We start from the raw sequence: 19,328 nt of genomic DNA on the forward strand, positions 1-19,328 counted from the left end.
TGTGTTTAATCAGTCGCCTATAATAACACGGTTGTAAAAGACCGTATTGATGAGAAGCACAAAACCACAGAATGTTATTTTTCTCCTTTTTAATATAGGTGGTCCAAGAGAGCATCAGATATTCACTACACCAGAAAACTGATATTCATTTATTTCAGCTATTTTTCCAATTTTATGAGAAACCTATCTCACAATGGGGCAGCATGGAGATCAAAATTTTGTCAATTTAACAAAGCAGACAGTTTCCAACTCCAAATCACTTATGTTCTCCTCACCATCCCCTCCCCCAAATAAAAGTACCTGAAATAACATATTAATAGTGATACAGCGGACTTCCCTAGTGGCGCAGTGGTTAAGAATCCGCCTGCCAATGCAGGGGACACAGGTTTGATCCCTAGTCCGGGAAGACCCCACATGCCGCAGAGCAACTAAGCCTGTGTGCCACAACTACTGAGCCTGCGCTCTACAGCCCGTGAGCCACAACTACTGAGCCCACGTGCCACAACTACTGAAGCCCATTGCCTAGAGCCTGTGCTCCGCCACAAGAGAAGCCACCGCAATGAGAAGCCCATGCACCGCAACAAAGAGTAGCCCCCGCTCGCCGCAACTAGAGAAAGCCGGCACGTAACAATGAAGAGCCAACACAGCCAAAAATAATTTTTTTTAAAAAAGGAAAGCTTTGCTTAAAAAAAAAAAAGTAGTGAAATAGCTAATCATTCTTAATTAACTAATTAATCACTGTAGCTAATCACCTAATCACACTATTAGAACACACTTTTTTTTGGCTAAACTAATTCAGACTTCCAACTGAGGCCAACTGATAAAATAGCTACCCACCCCTTCCTCCCATTTGTCTCCCCCAGCACGAAGTCACTGATAATGGCTCCCATGATCTAAGGCAGAGGGTGAAGACAGGCCTCTCAGGCAAGAAACAGGTGGGCCCTGATGGACAGGAATATGCTTCCAGGGATTCGGGTATTAAGAGCTGCAGGAGGGCTTGCACCATACACTGATATAACTCTCTGGGAAAATTCTTCCCCAAGTAGTCCTGGGAAGACTGGTCACCCATTTTCTTCTCTTCCACCAGCTAGAGCATTCTGCTTCCTGTAATTCCACTGCTATCCCCGGGAGCCTCTGATGGGATCTCTATTCTTCTTAGGCCATGGAAGAGATAAAAGCTGACCCCTACTTTTCAGTCCCTACAGTAAGCACACAGTTCTAAGAGTTTACTGCTGCTAATAAAAAATTGGGAAGCAAAAGCTTTCCTTTTATGGCTTTACCTAACTTTTGCCTTTAGGCCCTTTGGAATAGAGAAACCATGCAACTGGAACCACTGATCTTCCAGTACCAACATAAATTCTTTCTCTCTCTCTCTCTCACACACACACACACACACAGCTAATGGATATGTTTTACTCAAATTTAGGTTTTCTTCAGTAATTTTTTTAGCTTGTCTATTAGGAAATACTAGCTAATAAAAACCAATAAGAAAACCTGGAAATGAGGATTAAAAATTTTATGTATGGTTACTTCTTGTGATCTAAAGATCAGAGTATGTATAATATAGTCAGATTTTTCTACTGGGAAAACCCTTCCTTGTGCAGAGATGGAAATGATCATTGCAATATTTCATGGTGTTCTAAAAACAGCACCATAATGTCCAGATGTTCTGACACCTGAACACATCTGAGAATCACTACCTTAGGAGAAACCAAACTGGGAACCATTCCATTACATGATGGGCCCTATACTAGTTTCACATTTGTCATCGCAGATTCGAAAAGTGGGTTTTATTGCAAATACAATGAATGAAATGAAACAACATGTATCTACATTTAGAGGCACAGACTCACAAGAGTAGTACCAAGGCCTGTGGTATATAAAATGTACAAAGCCCTTTGAAGTCTGACCTTGCCTGTCTCTTTGACCTCATTTCCTGCTTCTCCCCTTCCACACTCCAGCCACACCTGCGGCTTTTTGTTCTTCAGATTCACTGAAGTCATTTCTATCTCAGGGAATTTGCATTTACTGTTCCCACTGCCTGGACTGCTCTTCCCTCAGGTCATCATGTCCTCTCCCAACTCAGATTTCAGTTTAAATGTCACCACCTCTAAGAGGCCTTCCCTACCCTTCCAAATCTGAAGTGAAACCCCCAAATCACTATCACTTGCCGCTCTCTTTAATCTTCATTTCACTTATCAACAAAATTCTTTTATTCATTCAATTACCTATCTCCTCCCTTTCTAGAATGAGTACCAGGGGAACGGGGCTGTGCCCAACTTGTTCAACATGTAGATGGGGCTCAACATTTGTTAAATGAAAGTATAAATGAACATGGATTAATCCCTCAGTCCTAGCGCTGGGGAGAGAGAAACCACTGTCAGAGGTCATGTTCCTATTTCTCCCACCATGTTTTCACCTGACAGACTGTACAGTTTCCGGTGTTGTTTATATGCAATAATGAAAATGGCATCCATACATGGAACACTAATGTATCAGACACTATTCTGGATGCTCTTCTGTACTAGACCATCCTTTCTCTTTCTAACACATGCAACTGCAAACTAAGTGTTTGAGACACCCCTTTCCAGATGAGGGACAGGCTCGGAGGACTAAGTGACTTGCCCAAGGTCCCCAGAGCCAAGTAGATTCCAAGCTCCTTCTACTAAACTACGTTGTCTCCAGGCCTGTATGTAAATCAATTAAATAAACATTTTCTTATGTAGCCCCCATTCTGTCAACCTGAGTCATCAGAAGTACCAAAGAGATGTTCCAATCCTGAACTAGACTGGTGAAGTAAATGAGGCCTGAATTAAACCTACTTTCAGATTTGTGTCCTTTGGTTTTACCTTCATTCATGTCTTTATTTTTTATTTTTTTTTTAAACATCTTTATTGGGGTATAATTGCTTTACAATGGTGTGTTAGTTTCTGCTTTATAACAAAGTGAATCAGTTATACATATACATATGTTCCCATATCTCTTCCCTCTTGCGTCTCCCTCCCTCCCACCCTCCCTATCCCACCCTCCCTATCCCACCCCTCCAGGCGGTCACAAGCACCGAGCTGATCTCCCTGTGCTATGCGGCTGCTTCCCACTAGCTATCTACCTTACATTTGGTAGTGTATACATGTCTTTATAAAATAAATGACATGTATGTATGTATGTATATGTATCCTGATTCATCCTTAAATCAAATCTCTTTTATCCTTGTATACTTATATCAAAGATTTATAGGTACTAGTGGTCTGTACTGCAAGAATCAAATTAAACTCAAAATATAGAAACCTACTGAAAAATTAACTCACATGTATAAGCATCTTTCATCTGCACTGCAGCGAGGGCTGCACTTTGCTCAGAAAGGCTGAGCTATGCTGGCAAGTGGACTTAAAAAAGCAGAGGTGTTTGCTCTTTCCTTAGACATTCATGGAAATCATAATAGTAGCTAAATTAAGAGGACATTGGAATGAAGCTAATTTTTTTTATAGTTCATAAAAGGGCCCCCTCCCTGTCCCTGTTAAATCTTTTACCTTTGGAAAAGGAAAGATGCAAAGAATTCAGCAAACACTTAAAACTTTTCTTGCTGGAAAACTGGTTAAAAAAAATAAAGATCTATTTTGCGAAATTTGTCCCACAAAGAAAATTAGTATATATTAACTTTTGCCATGTGATACTGAAAATGACCATCAGTGATGAGCATATTTGACCTAGCTGTTGGTTCTCTTTGCTCTAATAAGTTAACCTGACTAAGGAAGCCCAGGATCCATAATTCCCAGCAGAGCTATTTTTGTTCTGTCTGTGGGTGGGTCTAGTACAGCTTGTCAGTGTCTCCTCCGCCACATCCTGGCACCACTTAATTAACGTTAAAAGGTTTAGTCACCCAAATGTTAACAAGCAGTGAACTCTGCTGCACAGGGGCTAAAAAAGCAGAACTTTATTAGCCTATTACTAATTTTTAAAGTGTAACCAACCCCAACTGTGATTCCACTTTGCAGGGCCACCCCTAGTCCTTTGGGCCAATTAGAAAAACAGGTGCCCGCTATGGGCTGAGGGAAGTCTCACACACGCAAGGCTTGATGAGAGACAGAGATGGATTATAGCTCTCTCTTGAACCCTTGGCCAGACACCTGTGTGCACTTCAACAAACTGCTTAACTATATATGAAGGCCCTGCCTTCACTCCCTATCTATCTGCTTAGTAACAAGATAAGGAGGCACCAACAAATACCCATTTGCTTCCTTCATTTTATCTTGGACGAGGCTTGAATTCTACAAGGATATAATCAAGTATGGTTCCTAATATTTTAACAAATAATTCATCTGGCCCAATGACAGTCAACCCTAGTACTTATTAGAATCACCTGGTGGACGTTTAAAAAATACCGATGTAAACAAAACAAAACAAAAACAAAAAACCGATGTCCGGGACTCACTCTAGTCTAGAGGCCAGAGTCCCAGTGCATCAGAATTTCTAGGGGTGGGACCAAGGCACGAATATTTTAAAACACACAGACACAGACACACAGACACACAGACACACACACACACACACACACACACACACACACACCCCACAATAGCAGCAATACACATTCGGGTGATCCTGATGCACAGTAAGAGTTGAGAATCGCTGAGATTGTATTTAACCTATATTCCTTCCACTGCATCATCACAGCTAAATACAATGTAAGCTCTCAAATTTGTTTGTGCATTGTTTTATCCTCTCTTTACACAGTAGGTTCTTTAGGAGGAGGGACTCACCTTTCAAATATCTTTGGTTCTTCTTTAGCATAGTACCTTGAAATGACAGGTTCTCAATGGACAGTTTATGGTAGAAAAAGAAAAGAGCCAAAGGATACAGGCAAAAATATAAAAAGTGGTTACTCCTAGTGTTGAGATGGGTGACATTACTTTTCTCCTTTTTCCTATCTATATTTTTGGTATATTCTATCATGAACACACATTACTTTCATTAAAAAGCAAAGTTATTAAAAAAAAAAAAACCTGCTAGAATCTTCCAGAATCTCTAGAATAGACAAAGAGCACTGTTTCTCTTACAGAACAAGCGTATTCCTGAAATGTACCCAAGTCATACAGCCTTATAAAAAGAAGTCAGGAGTCTATAGATACTCTCTGGTTAAGCTTTGACTAGTATTTGTTCCTAATAATTCACTTTTCTTTCTGCAATTCCAATGTTTCTTATTTGTTCCAACTCCTGACCCCAAGTGATTAATGATCAATAAACCAATATTTAAATGTCCCAAGTTATATCTTTTTACAGACATAAATTTACTCATTCTTTTAACAAGTAATTTATTGAGTGGCTGCTTCTTACATAACACATGAAAGAAAGAACTACTGTCCTTACTCTCTGGGAGCTTACAATCTAATTAGAGATACATGGGACAGAATGATATATTTCTGGCACAGATAATAAGTACCATAGGAATGCAATGTAAAGAAAAGTTACTTTGTGTTGACTGGGGACTAAGTGATGAACAACATAAGGAAAGGTAGAAAAGAACAAGCCATGTTTAGGAGTAGAGTGCCTGGCCAGAGAAGACAAACTGAACAAGAAAAGCGGCATTCATAGAAATTTAAAGTGGGATGAACCTTATGTACCTTCTAATGTAATCCTTCCTACTGAAAGTGTATTCATCCTTTACCTACCAGTTTAAGCCCTAAAAGCCCTAACTCCTCCAAGCAGATTCCATAGCTTTTGGCCCCTGGAGTTACAGACTTCCCTGCAGTCTATTAGGACTCTAAACATCTGAGTATGACTGATCTTTTTTTTTTCAGGCAACCCAAATAAAGGCATTTTAAAAACTGTAAACAGGTATAAAAGTGTTATTTAATATAGTTATTCTCCAATTCTTTCACTAGTAATCTTTTACACAACTTGTAAACCTGATCGTGCCACACCCTGCTTAAAGCCCTTCAGTGATGTCCCATTTTTCTTACAAAAAAAGGCATAAATCTTTTAAATGACCTACAGCTCTTGCAACGTCTGGTCCCTGCTTACTATTCTTTTTGTTTCTGAAGGAGATAAATGTGTCTCCCATCGCTGAGCTGCTTCCTCTGGAACTATCCTCTACTCCTAATTTGGCCTAGTTAGCTTCTACTCAACCCAAATCTGTTTTTTAGTTTTTGTTTTTGCTTACTCTCAAAGAACCGTGTTCCTTTAGGTTAGATAATTCATCTCGGTTTGGGTTTTATGTATCATTGGTTTGATTCTTAACTGATTCTCTCTCCCACTAGAAAATAAAGTCCATGATATCGGGGACGTTGTCATTTACAGGCCTGGGCATACCAGGCAATCAGCTGATACTTGTTGAATGAATAATTGTTGTTAGATTGTCTCCTCCAATTACATAGCAGGCAGTCCAGTGCCTGCTTTGGCTCTGCTTGTCTGAAAAAGCATTTTACTAACTTGCACCTATTAAGAGACTCTCGACAAACCACTGCGCACTGCCCAGAAGGGCCTCGAATTTAAACAGGAAGTCGTTACGTCACTTCCACGGGCCTCGCGCTAGACTGGGAGAGTGGCTCTGGGGTGGCTGGAGGAAGGGACCCGCGGCGCGCGGATGAACTAGCCCAACGAGTATTCAAGTCTCCAACCAAATCGTTTTGCCTCTGAAGTATTCCTCAATCTCGGTCAGCTTAGCTTCTCCCGCGCAGCTCGAGCGGAGCTTTGGGGGGACGTTGAGCAAACGCTTTGGCCAAAAGGAATACAGACCCCCCGACCCCCAAGATCCGCACTCTCCCCCCAACGGCAGTCCCAGATCTTGGAACTGGGCAGTCTCGAGCTGGCACCTACCTCCCGAAGCAGCTTTAGGTCCCCCTGCTGGATCTCATACAGTTGAATGACGCCAGTGCCGCGTGCGAAGTTGCCCATGGTCACAAATTTGGCGCTGCAGGGCACCCACTTACAGTCAAACACCGTGTAATTGAGGCCCTTCTGGATATGGGTGATGATCTGAGGCTTCTCGAAGGCCGACATGGTCCAGCCGATTGATTTCGCCTCCACCAACAGGCACACTGCCGACAAACCCTGACAAAACACTAACCTGGAAACCAGACTCCAAACGTCAAGGATAGTTTGTCCCTCCCGCTTGCCGTACGCGCCCCCAGACGCCCTAGCAAGTTGGTTTTAGGTGTCTCCGATAATGCCGGATGCTCTACTGAAGGCACAGAAGATTTTTCTTCACCAACAACACAGACTAGTTTATGCCTTTACCTTTTACCTTTCGTACATATACAGATTAGCGATTACAAAAGTTTTGGCTGCGAGCGGCGGGGCAGAGGGCGACCATAAGAATCAGTCATATTTTAGGACAGCCCTTCCCTCTTCCCAAAAAACACACACACAAATTCCTGCTCCAGGTCCCCTGCATGGGACTTCTTAGGAAAGGGGGCGGAGCCCTAGGGCTGGTTGGCGAAGGCTGGGTCCTGCGAGGCGCGCCTGCGCCGTGCAGCCCAGCACGTGTTCGAGCAGCAAGCTTCCGCTGGAGTTTCTTGAGGATGCAAACCGAGATGGAGGCGCAGAGTCCCTTGGCCGAGGCCGGCTTCACCCAGGTCACCCGAAAAGGTGGCCGGCGGGCGAAGAAACGGCAGGCTGAGCAGCTGTCCGCACCGGAGGAGGGCGGGGGCGCGTCCCGCATGGACACCGAGGAGGCCCGGCCTGCCAAGAGGCCCGTCTTCCCGCCCCTCTCCGGGGACGGGTTTCTGGTACTGGCGGGGACCGAGGGACAGGAACGGGGCAGGGGCCACAGGCGGGTCAGGACGGTGGCCTCTGGGTGATGTTGAAGCTTCTTCTGGCGTGAAGCTCTTAGAGAGGTGACTCTCCTGATGTTTAATTCGTCCAGTTAAAGGGGTCTTTTTGATAATCAGCTGTTGTTTCATATCTCCACCCACCCCCTGTTCCTCCAGATAACTCCTGAGTTGTGTTTTCTTGTATCATAGGGTGGGAAAGAAGAAACCAGAAAAATTCCAGTCCCAGCTAACAGATATACTCCCTTAAAAGAGAACTGGATGAAGATATTTACACCTATTGTGGAGCATTTGGGACTTCAGATACGCTTTAACTTGAAATCGAGGAATATAGAAATCAGGGTGAGGATAGTATTAACTATTTTCAAATATACTGCGGTTTCTCTTTTCTGCGGGGATGAAAAGGCATGAATAGACTTTCCTTAATGAGGCTTATTTTGTTGAATGATTTTCTTCCAGTTTTCTAATATATTTTAGTGTTTGAACCTCTCAAATACCTTCAAAATTTGCATACAACACAATTATTAGTTGAACTCATAATTTCAGTCTGAAATCATACTAAAATACCAGCTGTGTCTTAGAATACTTTTAATTGAGAAAAGGCTTAGTAAAGAGGTTGTCATGTTTCAGAAGTATTTAAATAAGAACCAAAGTATTTGCTGCAGTACAGGTGCTATATATTTTAGTGGTATTTTTTTGAACAAAAAAGTATTAAGTGTAAATTGTGTATAAATGTGTTTATTTACTTATTCACTTGTTCATTCCATGATGTCAGTCTAGGAGTTAGACAAATAAAAGTAGTAAACTTTGGGGTATTTTGTTTTTTGTCTTTTTTTAAAAATTATTTATTTATTTATTTTTGGCTGTGTTGGGTCTTTGTTGCTGCATGCAGACTTTCTCTAGTTGCAACGAGCGGGGGCTACTCTTCGTTGCAGTGCGCGGGCTTCTCACTGTGGTGGCTTCTCTTGTTGGGGAGCATGGGCTCTAGACGCGCCAGCTTCAGTAGTTGTGGCGCATGGGCTCAGTAGTTGTGGCACACGGGCTCAGTAGTTATGGCTCACGGGCTCTAGAGCGCAGGCTCAGTAGTTGTGGTGCACGGGCTTAGTTGCTGCGTGGCATGTGGGATCTTCCCAGACCAGGGCTCGAACCCGTGTCCCCTGCACTGGCAGGCAGATTCCTAACCACTGCGCCATCAGGGAAGCCGGGGGGGATTTTTTCAGGGTGCCAATTTTGTATCAAAATGAGTGACCAAAAGTAATTATATCTTCCTTTTTAACGATTCATTATCAGGACTGGTATAGACTCATCTCTGTTGAAGGACTAGAATAATGGAATAAAGCAGAGAGGTACCGGTCTAAATAGTTGGCAAAGTTTAAAATACAGAACTTGACAGTATTGGCACTTTCATTCAGGTTTTTATGGCTTTCTGCCAAAACCTCTTGTTTGCTTATAAGTGTCCTTTACCTCATTGCTTTAAACCTCCTTTCACCACTCCATCCTCTATGCCAGAGCCAGATTAATTTTCAGACCACACTGGTTTTATTGATATCTTGGTATCTTTAGTAATTCTGAAAGATAAAAGTTATTGACTGAATTTGCCTTTCAAGTAGGAGTCTCATTCCCAAGTTCTCTCACCATCTCTTTGAACATTTTTTCTGTCCATCATTATGGATGGATTTGCTCTCTGAAGGCCCTCTCCTCCCTACTCCCTTTTTCTTCCTCAGTTTCATCATCTTTCAGGGTCTAGCTCAAGTTCTTTCTCCTTTACCGTCAGTCCATTTTTCAGTCTTGTCTTCAGGGCCTAAACGTTTATTGTGCTTAACTGTCTTATGAATTGCAGCACATTTGTTGATACTGCTTTGTGCCAGACACATAGCAGTGGTTTGGCAGGCACTACATCATTTTGGTCTTCAGGACAGCCCTATGAGGTAGATGACGTACCCCATCTAACAGATGTGAGGAAACTTGCCAAGGAGTTTCTTGGCCAAAGTCATCAGTGCTAGTAGGGACTCTTCCATTCCAACCTCCTTATTTTACAAATGAGAAAACTTAAGACCTAGAGCATTCATGGGACTTGCCTGAAGTCACATATAGAATTGCGACTGGGATCTAGTTTTATATGTGCCATTACACAACCCTGTATGGTTTCAAATTTGTTAAATATGTGGTCTCCTCAACTCAGTTGTGAGTCTGTGTGGGGGAGGAGAAATGATGGTTTTGGAATCAGATCTGTGTTCAAACCTTATTTTTTTACTTTTTGGTACTTGAGTTTCCCCAAATACAAAAGTATTTATCTTACTTAAATTTAGGTTGACATGAAGATTAGAGCTATAGTGTGTCAAGCACCTTTGTCGTACACATCATTTACAGGGATGGGCATTTTATGAATAGCACCTGTATCTGTGATTATGGAATAAACTCTTTGAGGGCAGGATCCCCTGCTTAAACCATTCTTGGTAATTAGTACTAGAGTTGTTGCTTTGGGAAAGAAAAATCAGCACAGGAATGATGGTTGAAGTCGGGAGATTAGATCAGGACTCCCAGGGAGACTGCATTGAAGGAGAAGAGAAGAGGACCAGCTTGGGTGGGATGGGCCGAGGATGGAGGTCCTTCAGAATGGGAGCCATTGGAGGAATCTTGCTGGTAACTCCAGAGTCAGATCAGCCTTGGAGTACAGTAAGTCATTTGACAGTCTTTGGGGGGCACTGCCCAGTTCTGGAGTTAGCAAAGTTTTGTTTTGAAAATTAAACACGGTACTTACCAAAAACTGGGTCATAGAGAATATATAGGGGAAGGGTGGTAGCGAAGGAAATTATAATAATTGGAAAGGTCAATCCTAGTAGTTTGTTAGAATATTATCTTTTTCATTCCGAGCTGTAATTTGTGCTCCGTAGCCACACCTTTTTTTTTTTTTTTCTTCTAACAGACTTGTAAAGAAACCAAAGATGTTAGCGCTCTGACAAAAGCAGCTGATTTTGTGAAAGCCTTTCTTCTTGGGTTTCAGGTAGAGGTGAGTGATTTCATGATATCTGAAATGGGGGCTTGGAAAATACGCCATATGACTGTTTTGATGGATCTGGGCTTTTTTTTGTTTTGTTTTTTGAGTGTTGTAGTTCTACAGTTTATGAGAGTTAGCTTAACACTCATTCGCAGGTGCCTGAATGGAAGAGCTTCACAGTGTATTTCTGTATTGCAGGACGCACTTGCCCTCATTAGGTTGGATGACCTCTTCCTAGAGTCTTTTGAAATTACAGATGGTGAGTGTATGGTGGTCTTTTCATATGAACTACTGGATGGTACTTTTCTATTGCTTTGCCTTGTACCTGAGTCTCAGCTTTCCAGTCACATCAGTTGAGTTGTGTCATTAGCAGCTTTTTCAAAAATGCGTGTTTTATGTCTTTCAGTAGGGAACTTTGGCTAATGATTAAACTTCCCATGGAAGTGGGTGATGCTGGGATGGCTTCCCTCCTGAGGTCTTGCTTTTCTCATTTAGTTAAGCCCTTAAAGGGAGACCACCTGTCGAGGGCAATAGGAAGAATCGCCGGCAAAGGAGGAAAAACCAAATTCACCATCGAGAACGTGACACGGACGCGGATAGTTCTGGCTGATGTGTAAGTATGTGATCTTGAGAAAATTATTGTCATAGTTTATAGTTGATCGTTTGCTGGTTTCCAGAAGTGATAAAGATTGTATTTTACGTATAATGTAGCCACTAAATCTTTGTCAGGATATGGTTCTGGATCAATAGTTATCTACTTTGAAAACAGATTTAGTTGAGAAAATCTTAGATATTATAGCTTTTTTCTCAATTAGTAATGAAGGAAATGTTTAGAATCACTGTTAAAAGAAATTATATGACAGGTGAAGATTGAAGTAGTATCTTAGGAGAATCTATTAAATCAGTAGAGGAGAGCAAGGAGTAGGTGTGTTGAATGCCATCGTGAGGCTTTCCTTTAAGAAAGAAAAACATAAATGTATATACACACACATGCACGTATATATAAAGGCCTTTCATAAAAGGAAGGTGAGCATTGCACATTGTGGGGAAAACTAGAGAGCAGTTATACGTGAACATCAATAAGATGATACAGGCTTAAAATAAGGGTGCAGGAAGTCAAGCTGGGATTACCCTTCCCTGCCGGAGGTTGAAGCCGCTCTGTTGCCAGTTTGGGGTTACTGGCAGATGGTGCAGAGATTATATAATGCCGTGAAGTTGGGAAACGAAGCAGTTGACTGAGAGGAGGAGGGACCTGCCTACTGCTAAATCCAGAAATAATTTTATTTAAAACCATCTCATCTTTGCTCTGAACCAAAGGGCTCACCATTATTTTCGAATCTGAATTTTAGACTATTTTTTATACTGTAAATAGAAAACTGGTAACACTATATTGGTGGCCCTGTTTACCTGAAGACAGGTGTGTTATAATTTTGACCTTTTATGACTTGAGCCTGGAGTTGGGACCACGGAGCCATGGGAAAAACTCTTTTGAACTAGAAATTTCAAAAATTGAAATGTTTACCACGCTTTAAAATATCATAAACAGCCCTAAAAGTTTTTGTTAATTTAGAAATTTTAAAATGTAACTGATTTGCTAGTCCAATTATGGTTAACGCATCATATTAAGTTTATAATTTATAAATGTGTCAGTGTATTTCTAAGGGTTAACTTAAAATTTACTCATTGAACTAATTTTTTAAACAGCTGTATTACAGTGTGGTTTACATACAATTAAAGTCACCTGTTTTAGGTATATAATTCAATGGGTTTTTGGCAAATACTCTGCAGTCCTGTGATCCCACTGTGCTCATTTCCATCAACCCAAAAGTTCCTTGTGCATCTTTGCAGCCCCTCCCAATTCCCAGGCAATCACTCATCTCCTTTCTGTCACTATGGTTTTGCCTTTTCTCGGAATTCATATAGGTGGAAATACACAATATGTAGTCTTTGATATATGGCTTCTTTTAATTAGCATGTTGTTTCAAGTTTCTCCATTTTGTTGGGGGTTAGTAGTAGGTTTTTTTTCAGTGCCAAGTACTGGCAAAGAAATGTACTGTCTTGCAGTTTTTGCTGTAAATAGGCTAATTGGAATCCACATGTTCAGCAATTTATATTAGTTGTGATACAGCCATAAGATGGACTGTTATGAACCCATAAATGTTATTTTTGATGAGTTGCTGAAAACCTGGCAAAGATCATAGTAGGATGTGAACAAAATATAAAACTGAAAACCATTTGTTCCAGATACATTCAGGATATCAAATGGGAAAGAATGTGACCTATATGTCCTGGCACCTGTATGCCATTCCAACCACTGCCCCATTGCTTTGGTTGTTTTAGCAGCAAAACTACTCACACTGTATGTATCCTTGCTTCTGTATCTCCTCATCTTCCATGCTGTACTTCACAGAATATTGTTTTTATCGAAGTTACACGTACACGTACTTTAAAATAATTCCTCCTGTCTGCTTCCATTTCCCCTTCCTCTGAGGGAGGAAATTTCAAGTCTTCAAGTTCAGCTAGTTAACTTGTAAAAATTATTTTTCCTCTGTATTTCCAAATATCTTTGTATAGCAGCTTAATTTCCCCCCCTCAGATTCACTGTTGCTTTTCTCCTGTGAAAGATGAAGATTCCTCTTTTGGACTTCCCCACCTCCGCCCACATGCTCAACCTTTCCAGCGCTCCCGTTTGCTTGCCCCTCCCTTTACACTGTGGGTTTGGTTCGACTCAAGCTCAGTATTACCTGAGCATGAAATCGGTGCTCAGGGTATTAACAGCTGAGCCAGGTGGTGTACTGTGGTTACTTTATCTGTCCTCTGCAACTTTGTTGTCACATGAAGAAATAATTCTTATGTTTCTGTGTGCTTTCTCAATATTTCAGCATACTAATTGAATAGAAAGCCATACATTGTCTGTATCTCCGCTTGGTGGACTCAGATGCATCAGACATTTTAGAAATCTCTCCTGGAGCCTTCTGTTCCAGAAGCGCTGCTACCCTCTGCCTGGCACACAGTTGCCATCCCGGCTCCTTCTTTCACCATTGCCCCTTCGGTGTTTGAATCCCTCGGTTCTTGGATTCTTTGTCCTGCGTCCTCCTTGTTTTGGTGGTGTAGGTAGTCCTGGAGCTCGCTTAGCACAGGAAGGACATTTTGTGAGACCTGGTTGGGAAGATGTCTTCTATTCTGGCCGAGTATACACATCTATTGTAAATCATTCTCATTCAGAATTCCTTCCTGCAACTTAGTCTTCTAATCCTTCTATTCAGTTTTCTTAACATCCTGTTGTCAATTCATGCGTGCCTGAAAATTGCTTTTCTGATCTCACTGGTTTTGGGGTTTCTTTTGGTTTGTTTTTCTTCTTTTCTCCCTGGAGTTTCTGTTTCTGTACTGCTTTATTCCGCTTGCTGGTTGTGCCTTCAGCTCTTCTGCACCCGGGTGCTTTCCTCGGATTCTGGTTCCTCAGTGTGGGCGTCGTATGTGAAGGGTGGGGCCGTAAGGAGCAGACTAGAAACCTGGGCTCGGGATGCCTGCGGGTGGGCTAGGGGTGGGGGGCTGGTGGCCTATAGGCTTCACTTAGGATGATTGCCAGCCTGTTTCTTTGGGGAAGCCCTGATGTCAGTATCTTTGGTCTTTCCCAATGAGCAGGCCAGGTTCCCCAGAGAAGTATTCTCCAGTCTCTCTGCTGACAGACTCTTGGAGCCCAGTTACGAAGACAGTTGGAAGTCTCGCGGCTCATCGTGCAGATGTTTGCTTGACATTGCCCCTGTTTTCGTCATGGTGCTCCTACTTCCACTGTGCCTGGTGCCCCTGGTCCAGCCCCCAGGGCTTTCACCTTCTGCAGTGAGCAGCCCCACCCCTTAATTTTACCAGAGTTACAGAGGGGTAGTAAGGTGGTTGCCTGGTCGCCCGGAGTGGGGAAGGAAACCTGGGGATCATCCTGAACAGACTTCAACTGATTCTCTTGTTTTTAGCCTCGTTTTTACCCCAGTTTCAGAAATGCCTGAGCCTTTGGAAGGGAGAGGGTTCTGTTTGACGTCCCCCCTGAAGATTTTGGTGTCAGTTTACTAAGTTTACTGGTATTTTGGAAGATGGGCTCAGAAAAGCAAAATGCTATGTTGTCAGTCTAACTTGAGGCATTCGGCAAGGAATGCCCAGTAAAAAGGTCTGGATGATCTCCAGAGACTAGTGAAGAAATTTAGAGAATCTTAAATCTTTTTTATTTCTTTTAATTTATTTTTATTTATTTATATTTGGCTGTGTTGGGTCTTCGTTGCTGCGTGCAGGCTTTCTCTAGTTGCAGCAAACGGGCTTCTCATTGCGGTGGCTTCTCTTGTTGTGGAGCACGGGCTCTAGGCACGTGGGCTTAGTAGTTGTGGCTTGCGGGCTCTAGAGTGCAGGAGTTGTGGCGCACAGGCTTAGTTGCTCTGCAGCATGTGGGATCCTCCCGGAGCAGGGCTCGAACCCGTGTTCCCTGCAGTGGCAGGCGGATTCTTAACCACTGCGCCACCAGGGAAGTCCCTAAATTATCTTTAGAAAGCTTTGCAGTTAAAATACAAATATGTTTTAACTAAGTACAGTATTACCTGCATCTGGGTACTTTAATATTCCCAGCTCTGCCAGTGCGTCATCTCGGACAGGTGTTTTGATTTCTCACTAACTTGTTTCCTCGTATGTAAAGTGGGCATAACTTCTGCCTGATAAAGCTCATGCGAGGATTAAATGAGAACGTGTATGTAAAGCCCTAGCGTATTGGAGAGCACTCAGTGGATAGGAGCCATTATTCACCAAGGGTCTTAAAGAACTGAGTTTTGTTTTTTAATTTTTTATGTCTTTCCCTCGTAAGTTTTTACTGGGATACAATGCACTTATCATTCCCCTTCAGCGTGGTTTGCGGTATACTTACAGAGTTGTGCAACCATCACCACCACCTTTATTGAGGCATCTGTATCTACCGTGAGTTTCCAGAGTTCCTGGATCATGGGGCTTCGTTAAGGAAATGCTTTTTGTTGCTAACCTGTCTCACTGTATCTCTTGCAGGAAAGTTCACATCCTTGGTTCTTTCCAAAACATCAAGATGGCAAGAACGGCTATTTGCAATCTCATCCTGGGTAACAGCAGTTTTCGTCCTATGTTGTTTTCTCTGAAAGAAAAGAACAGGGAATTTAGGAACTCAGATCGCATTTGCAGGTCACTTTAGGGTCAGGGTGATGACAAAGGTAGCAAGCAGAAACTCCTGGGGGTTGGCAAATGTGGGCCCAGAGAGAAAGCAGGAATATTTTTGCTTGGATTCCATCTGCAAACCCGAGAGAAAGGGTCTATTGGATCACGTTGCTTACATCCTCGCTGCGTCCCCTGATGAGGTGCGCTAGGGAGCCCTTCCAGAATAGCAGGCAGCATTGTTTTAGGTTCAGCCAAAAGGGAGCTGCTGAGCAGCATCAGTCAGTCATCTTAGTTGGCTGACTTAGTCCCATTTTCAAACCACGAAGTACGGTCACTTGCGGCCTGAGCCGTGGGTTGTAGCGCTTGCTCGGGAAACGTGCGGGATCCACCGCGGTGCCCAGGTCAGCTGTGCCCAGGTCTGACTGGCTGCTTTTCGAAACATTTTGACAACTCAGGGTCTTTGGCTGTTAGGATTTAAAATGTTCTTTGGAGAATATTTATGTGGTTTCCTTTATGGTTCTTTTGTTGATTTAAGGTAGATCCAGCGGAAAATGTCCCTGTCCTTTGTAGAGTTGCAGACCATTTTCCATGGTAGCATCTGTATGTATACGTGTGGATAAGCTTTTTTATTTTCTCCTGCAGGAAATCCTCCATCAAAGGTTTATGGCAATATTCGTGCTGTGGCTAGCAGAGCGGCAGACCGATTCTGATTTCAAATCAGAGACTTTTTACCTTGTCTTTGAACTCTAGAGAAAATGCCTTTCCCCTCTACAAGTGGTCACCAGACACCATGTGAAGAACTTTTCAGTCGTGGATACCATTATTTATACTAGCACATTAAGTATAATTTATTTTTTCCATTTTAAATCACATATAGATTTGCATAGTTTATAAGCCTCTCATTTGGAGGGAAACTTATTTAAAAAAACAGTTCTGTATTAGCTTCTCAGTTTTTTGTTTATAAATTTATAAAAAGTTATTTCTTCTCTGTGAGTTGTAATTAAAAGAATTATCTCAGAAAACCTCTCTTGACTTGTGACCCTTAATACTGGATGGTGTGTGAATATTTTAGACCCAGGTCATAGCAGCAGTTTGGATATACTCTGTGGGCCAAGGAAGGCTAATATTTGTACCTGTTTTTGCAGTTCGTAAAATTAAAGACTACATCACAAGGTTGATGTGAGGAAGGAGTTTTATTTTTTAAATAAGTGTTTAATGAAAGCAGTCAGACCTTTCCAGTGTTTGGGTATACTTGTTCTAAGTAGTAAAGGTGAAATATGATAAAAGAATATTTTTACTCCTAAGAAAACGACTATATTCTGCAAATGTAATAGATTGTTTTAACAGGTGTCTGCCTAAATGTTCTGATTTATATTATGCATTTTTTTAATGAAAGGAACCTACTTCATTAAACTGTGTGATGTTACTCTCTTGTACATCTCTGCAACCCTTAACCAAAACTTTTAATGATAGGAGTATTAGAAAGTACATGTGAGAACTAGAAAAAGTGTTGTTTTTAAGTATTGCTATTAAGCTTTCTATTAGTTACATGTGCCACTATCCCAAACTATTTTGTACATTGCATTGGGATTAGATATACTTAATATTACAGTGGGAATCCAGTGGGAAATTGCTGGAAATGTCCCAGCAGTAATTTTTTTATCCTTTGGCAACACAACAGCATGGAGAGTGTATGTGTATGTTGATATCATTTGACTCATATCCTTTTGAAAAGGAATTTGTCGGGACTGTCTTACTCTGGAGCCTGCAAAGGCTTCAGGAGGTACTTGCCTACCCCCCACGCTTTGTCCAGGAAGTTATATGCAAAATGGTGAGTACTTAGGGTGTACTTTTCTAAGGAATGGGTCCACAGTTTTAATCAGGTTTCCAAAGCGCTTGGCTGAGATGAACCATCGCTACGTAACCATAAACATTTTGTGTTGATTCTTAAAGAGCATAATTTTGATTGGAAAAACACGGGTTTTCTATGTTAAAGTGAAGGAATCTTCTGGTATTGTTTGCATTTACTTCCTTTTGAAGATTTCTTACGTAGTTACAACTATCAGTAATATAGGAGCAAGTTTTCTATGTTAAAGTGAAGGAATCTTTTGGTATTGTTTGCATTTACTTCCTTTTGAAGATTTCTTACGTAGTTACAACTATCAGTAATATAAGAGCAAATATATTTCTTTGGCAGTTGCTAAAATTTGGGATACTGAACTTTTACCGTCTTGAGTTTTGGGCCTCTCCCTGGGCAAACATCCCCAACCCCCAGGGAATCAGCACTGCTTGGGGCTTGAAAGGGAAACAAAATGTTAGAGGAAACCCAGCTAATTCCTGGAATGGAATAATGAAGAAAAAATAGAGGTAATAAATCTGACTACATCACAGTGGTAGTTGCAGTGGGAGTTGATCCTGACCTGGATCAAATCACTTCTTCAAATTCTTCTCTAAGGCCCGGACATGAAATCTAATAACCAAAAGCCTTAGCGATGCTTATCCATATTTCTGTGGCATCTGTCATGCTAACCTGTGATTATTTTAGTGTCTGCCTCCCACCCTAAAGCCTCTGATCTTTAGATTGTCAGTATCTAGTACAATTTCGGACACATCATATAACAGTTTATTAACATATTAATTGCTACTTGGCTGGGGAATGGGCATGAAAGGGGAGTATTTTCTTAGATATTCAGTGGCCGGTAAGGGAAGAGACCTTGTTGTTTCCTCCTAGTCGTTCCAGAAGATATGGACTCCAATTCTCATCCTGTCTACAGAAGAAAGCTCATGTTCATTGAGCATCTGGGAAAGAGACCTGATTTTCCTGATTCCAGAGCCATGGGACAGCATGCTTAATGTTAGATTATTGAGTACACGGTGACAGTGTACATAACCATCCTACAACTTGCAAAATGCTTGTATTATACAAATGTTAATTTCTCATTTGCTGAAAGAAATCATTCAAAGACACCAGTAATCCGAAGGAGGTTTGGGAGAGCAAGGACTCGCTAATTTGATCTGGCTAGCTGATAAATTTATAATGCCCAAGGTTAGTAAAAGGTTGAAGTGGCAGTGGACCTTAGCTTAAAACGTGAGCTAATTTAATGAGCGATTTTTGAGCATGTGGGAATTTCTGAAGACTAAGAATTGTTTGAAGGACTTCCCTGGTGGTGCAGTGGTTAAGAATCCGCCTGCCAGTGCAGGGGACACCGGTTCGAGCCCTGGTCCGGGAAGAGCCCACATGCCACACAGCAACTAAGCCGGTGCGCCACAGCCACTGAGCCTGTGCTCTAGAGCCCGTGCGCCACAACTACTGAAGCCCGTGCGCCTAGAGCCCGTGCTCCGCAGTAAGAGAAGCCTGCGCACCGCAAGTAGAGAGAGCCCAGGTGCAGCAGCGAAGACCC

At 42.0% G+C, this 19,328-nt stretch overlaps 2 protein-coding genes across 3 annotated transcripts in view; one reads left to right on the forward strand and one right to left on the reverse strand.

Annotated features, from left to right (window-relative positions):
* Positions 1-7,107, reverse strand: part of WDR92 (WD repeat domain 92) — a 28,744-nt gene extending 21,637 nt beyond the window's left edge. Inside the window, exon 1 of one of the 2 annotated variants that reach the window (XM_032652421.1) lies at positions 6,817-7,107. In XM_032652421.1, coding sequence (XP_032508312.1) covers positions 6,817-6,999 — 183 coding nt within the window. In that variant the 5' untranslated portion in view covers positions 7,000-7,107. The remainder of the gene's footprint in view (positions 1-6,816) is intronic. The other variant, XM_032652422.1, reaches the window with a different exon arrangement.
* Positions 7,108-7,431: 324 nt separating this feature from the next.
* Positions 7,432-17,352, forward strand: PNO1 (partner of NOB1 homolog). Its single transcript, XM_032652423.1, has 7 exons — positions 7,432-7,727; positions 7,962-8,111; positions 10,696-10,779; positions 10,966-11,026; positions 11,263-11,380; positions 15,805-15,875; positions 16,570-17,352. Exons 1-7 carry the CDS (start codon positions 7,521-7,523, stop codon positions 16,635-16,637), a joined length of 759 nt encoding a protein of 252 aa, XP_032508314.1. The 5' UTR covers positions 7,432-7,520; the 3' UTR covers positions 16,638-17,352.
* Positions 17,353-19,328: the final 1,976 nt, after the last annotated feature.

Source organism: Phocoena sinus, chromosome 13 (genome assembly GCF_008692025.1).
Source record: "Phocoena sinus isolate mPhoSin1 chromosome 13, mPhoSin1.pri, whole genome shotgun sequence".
NCBI lineage: Eukaryota > Metazoa > Chordata > Mammalia > Artiodactyla > Phocoenidae > Phocoena > Phocoena sinus.

Bases quoted from the DNA above. Each gene is read 5' to 3' on its own strand.
- PNO1 (XM_032652423.1), top strand. From the start codon at position 7,521: ATGCAAACCGAGATGGAGGCGCAGAGTCCCTTGGCCGAGGCCGGCTTC. The intron at 8,112-10,695 runs GTGAGGATAGTA...TTCTTCTAACAG, and splicing joins CGAGGAATATAGAAATCAGG to ACTTGTAAAGAAACCAAAGA. The intron at 10,780-10,965 runs GTGAGTGATTTC...TCTGTATTGCAG, and splicing joins TTCTTGGGTTTCAGGTAGAG to GACGCACTTGCCCTCATTAG.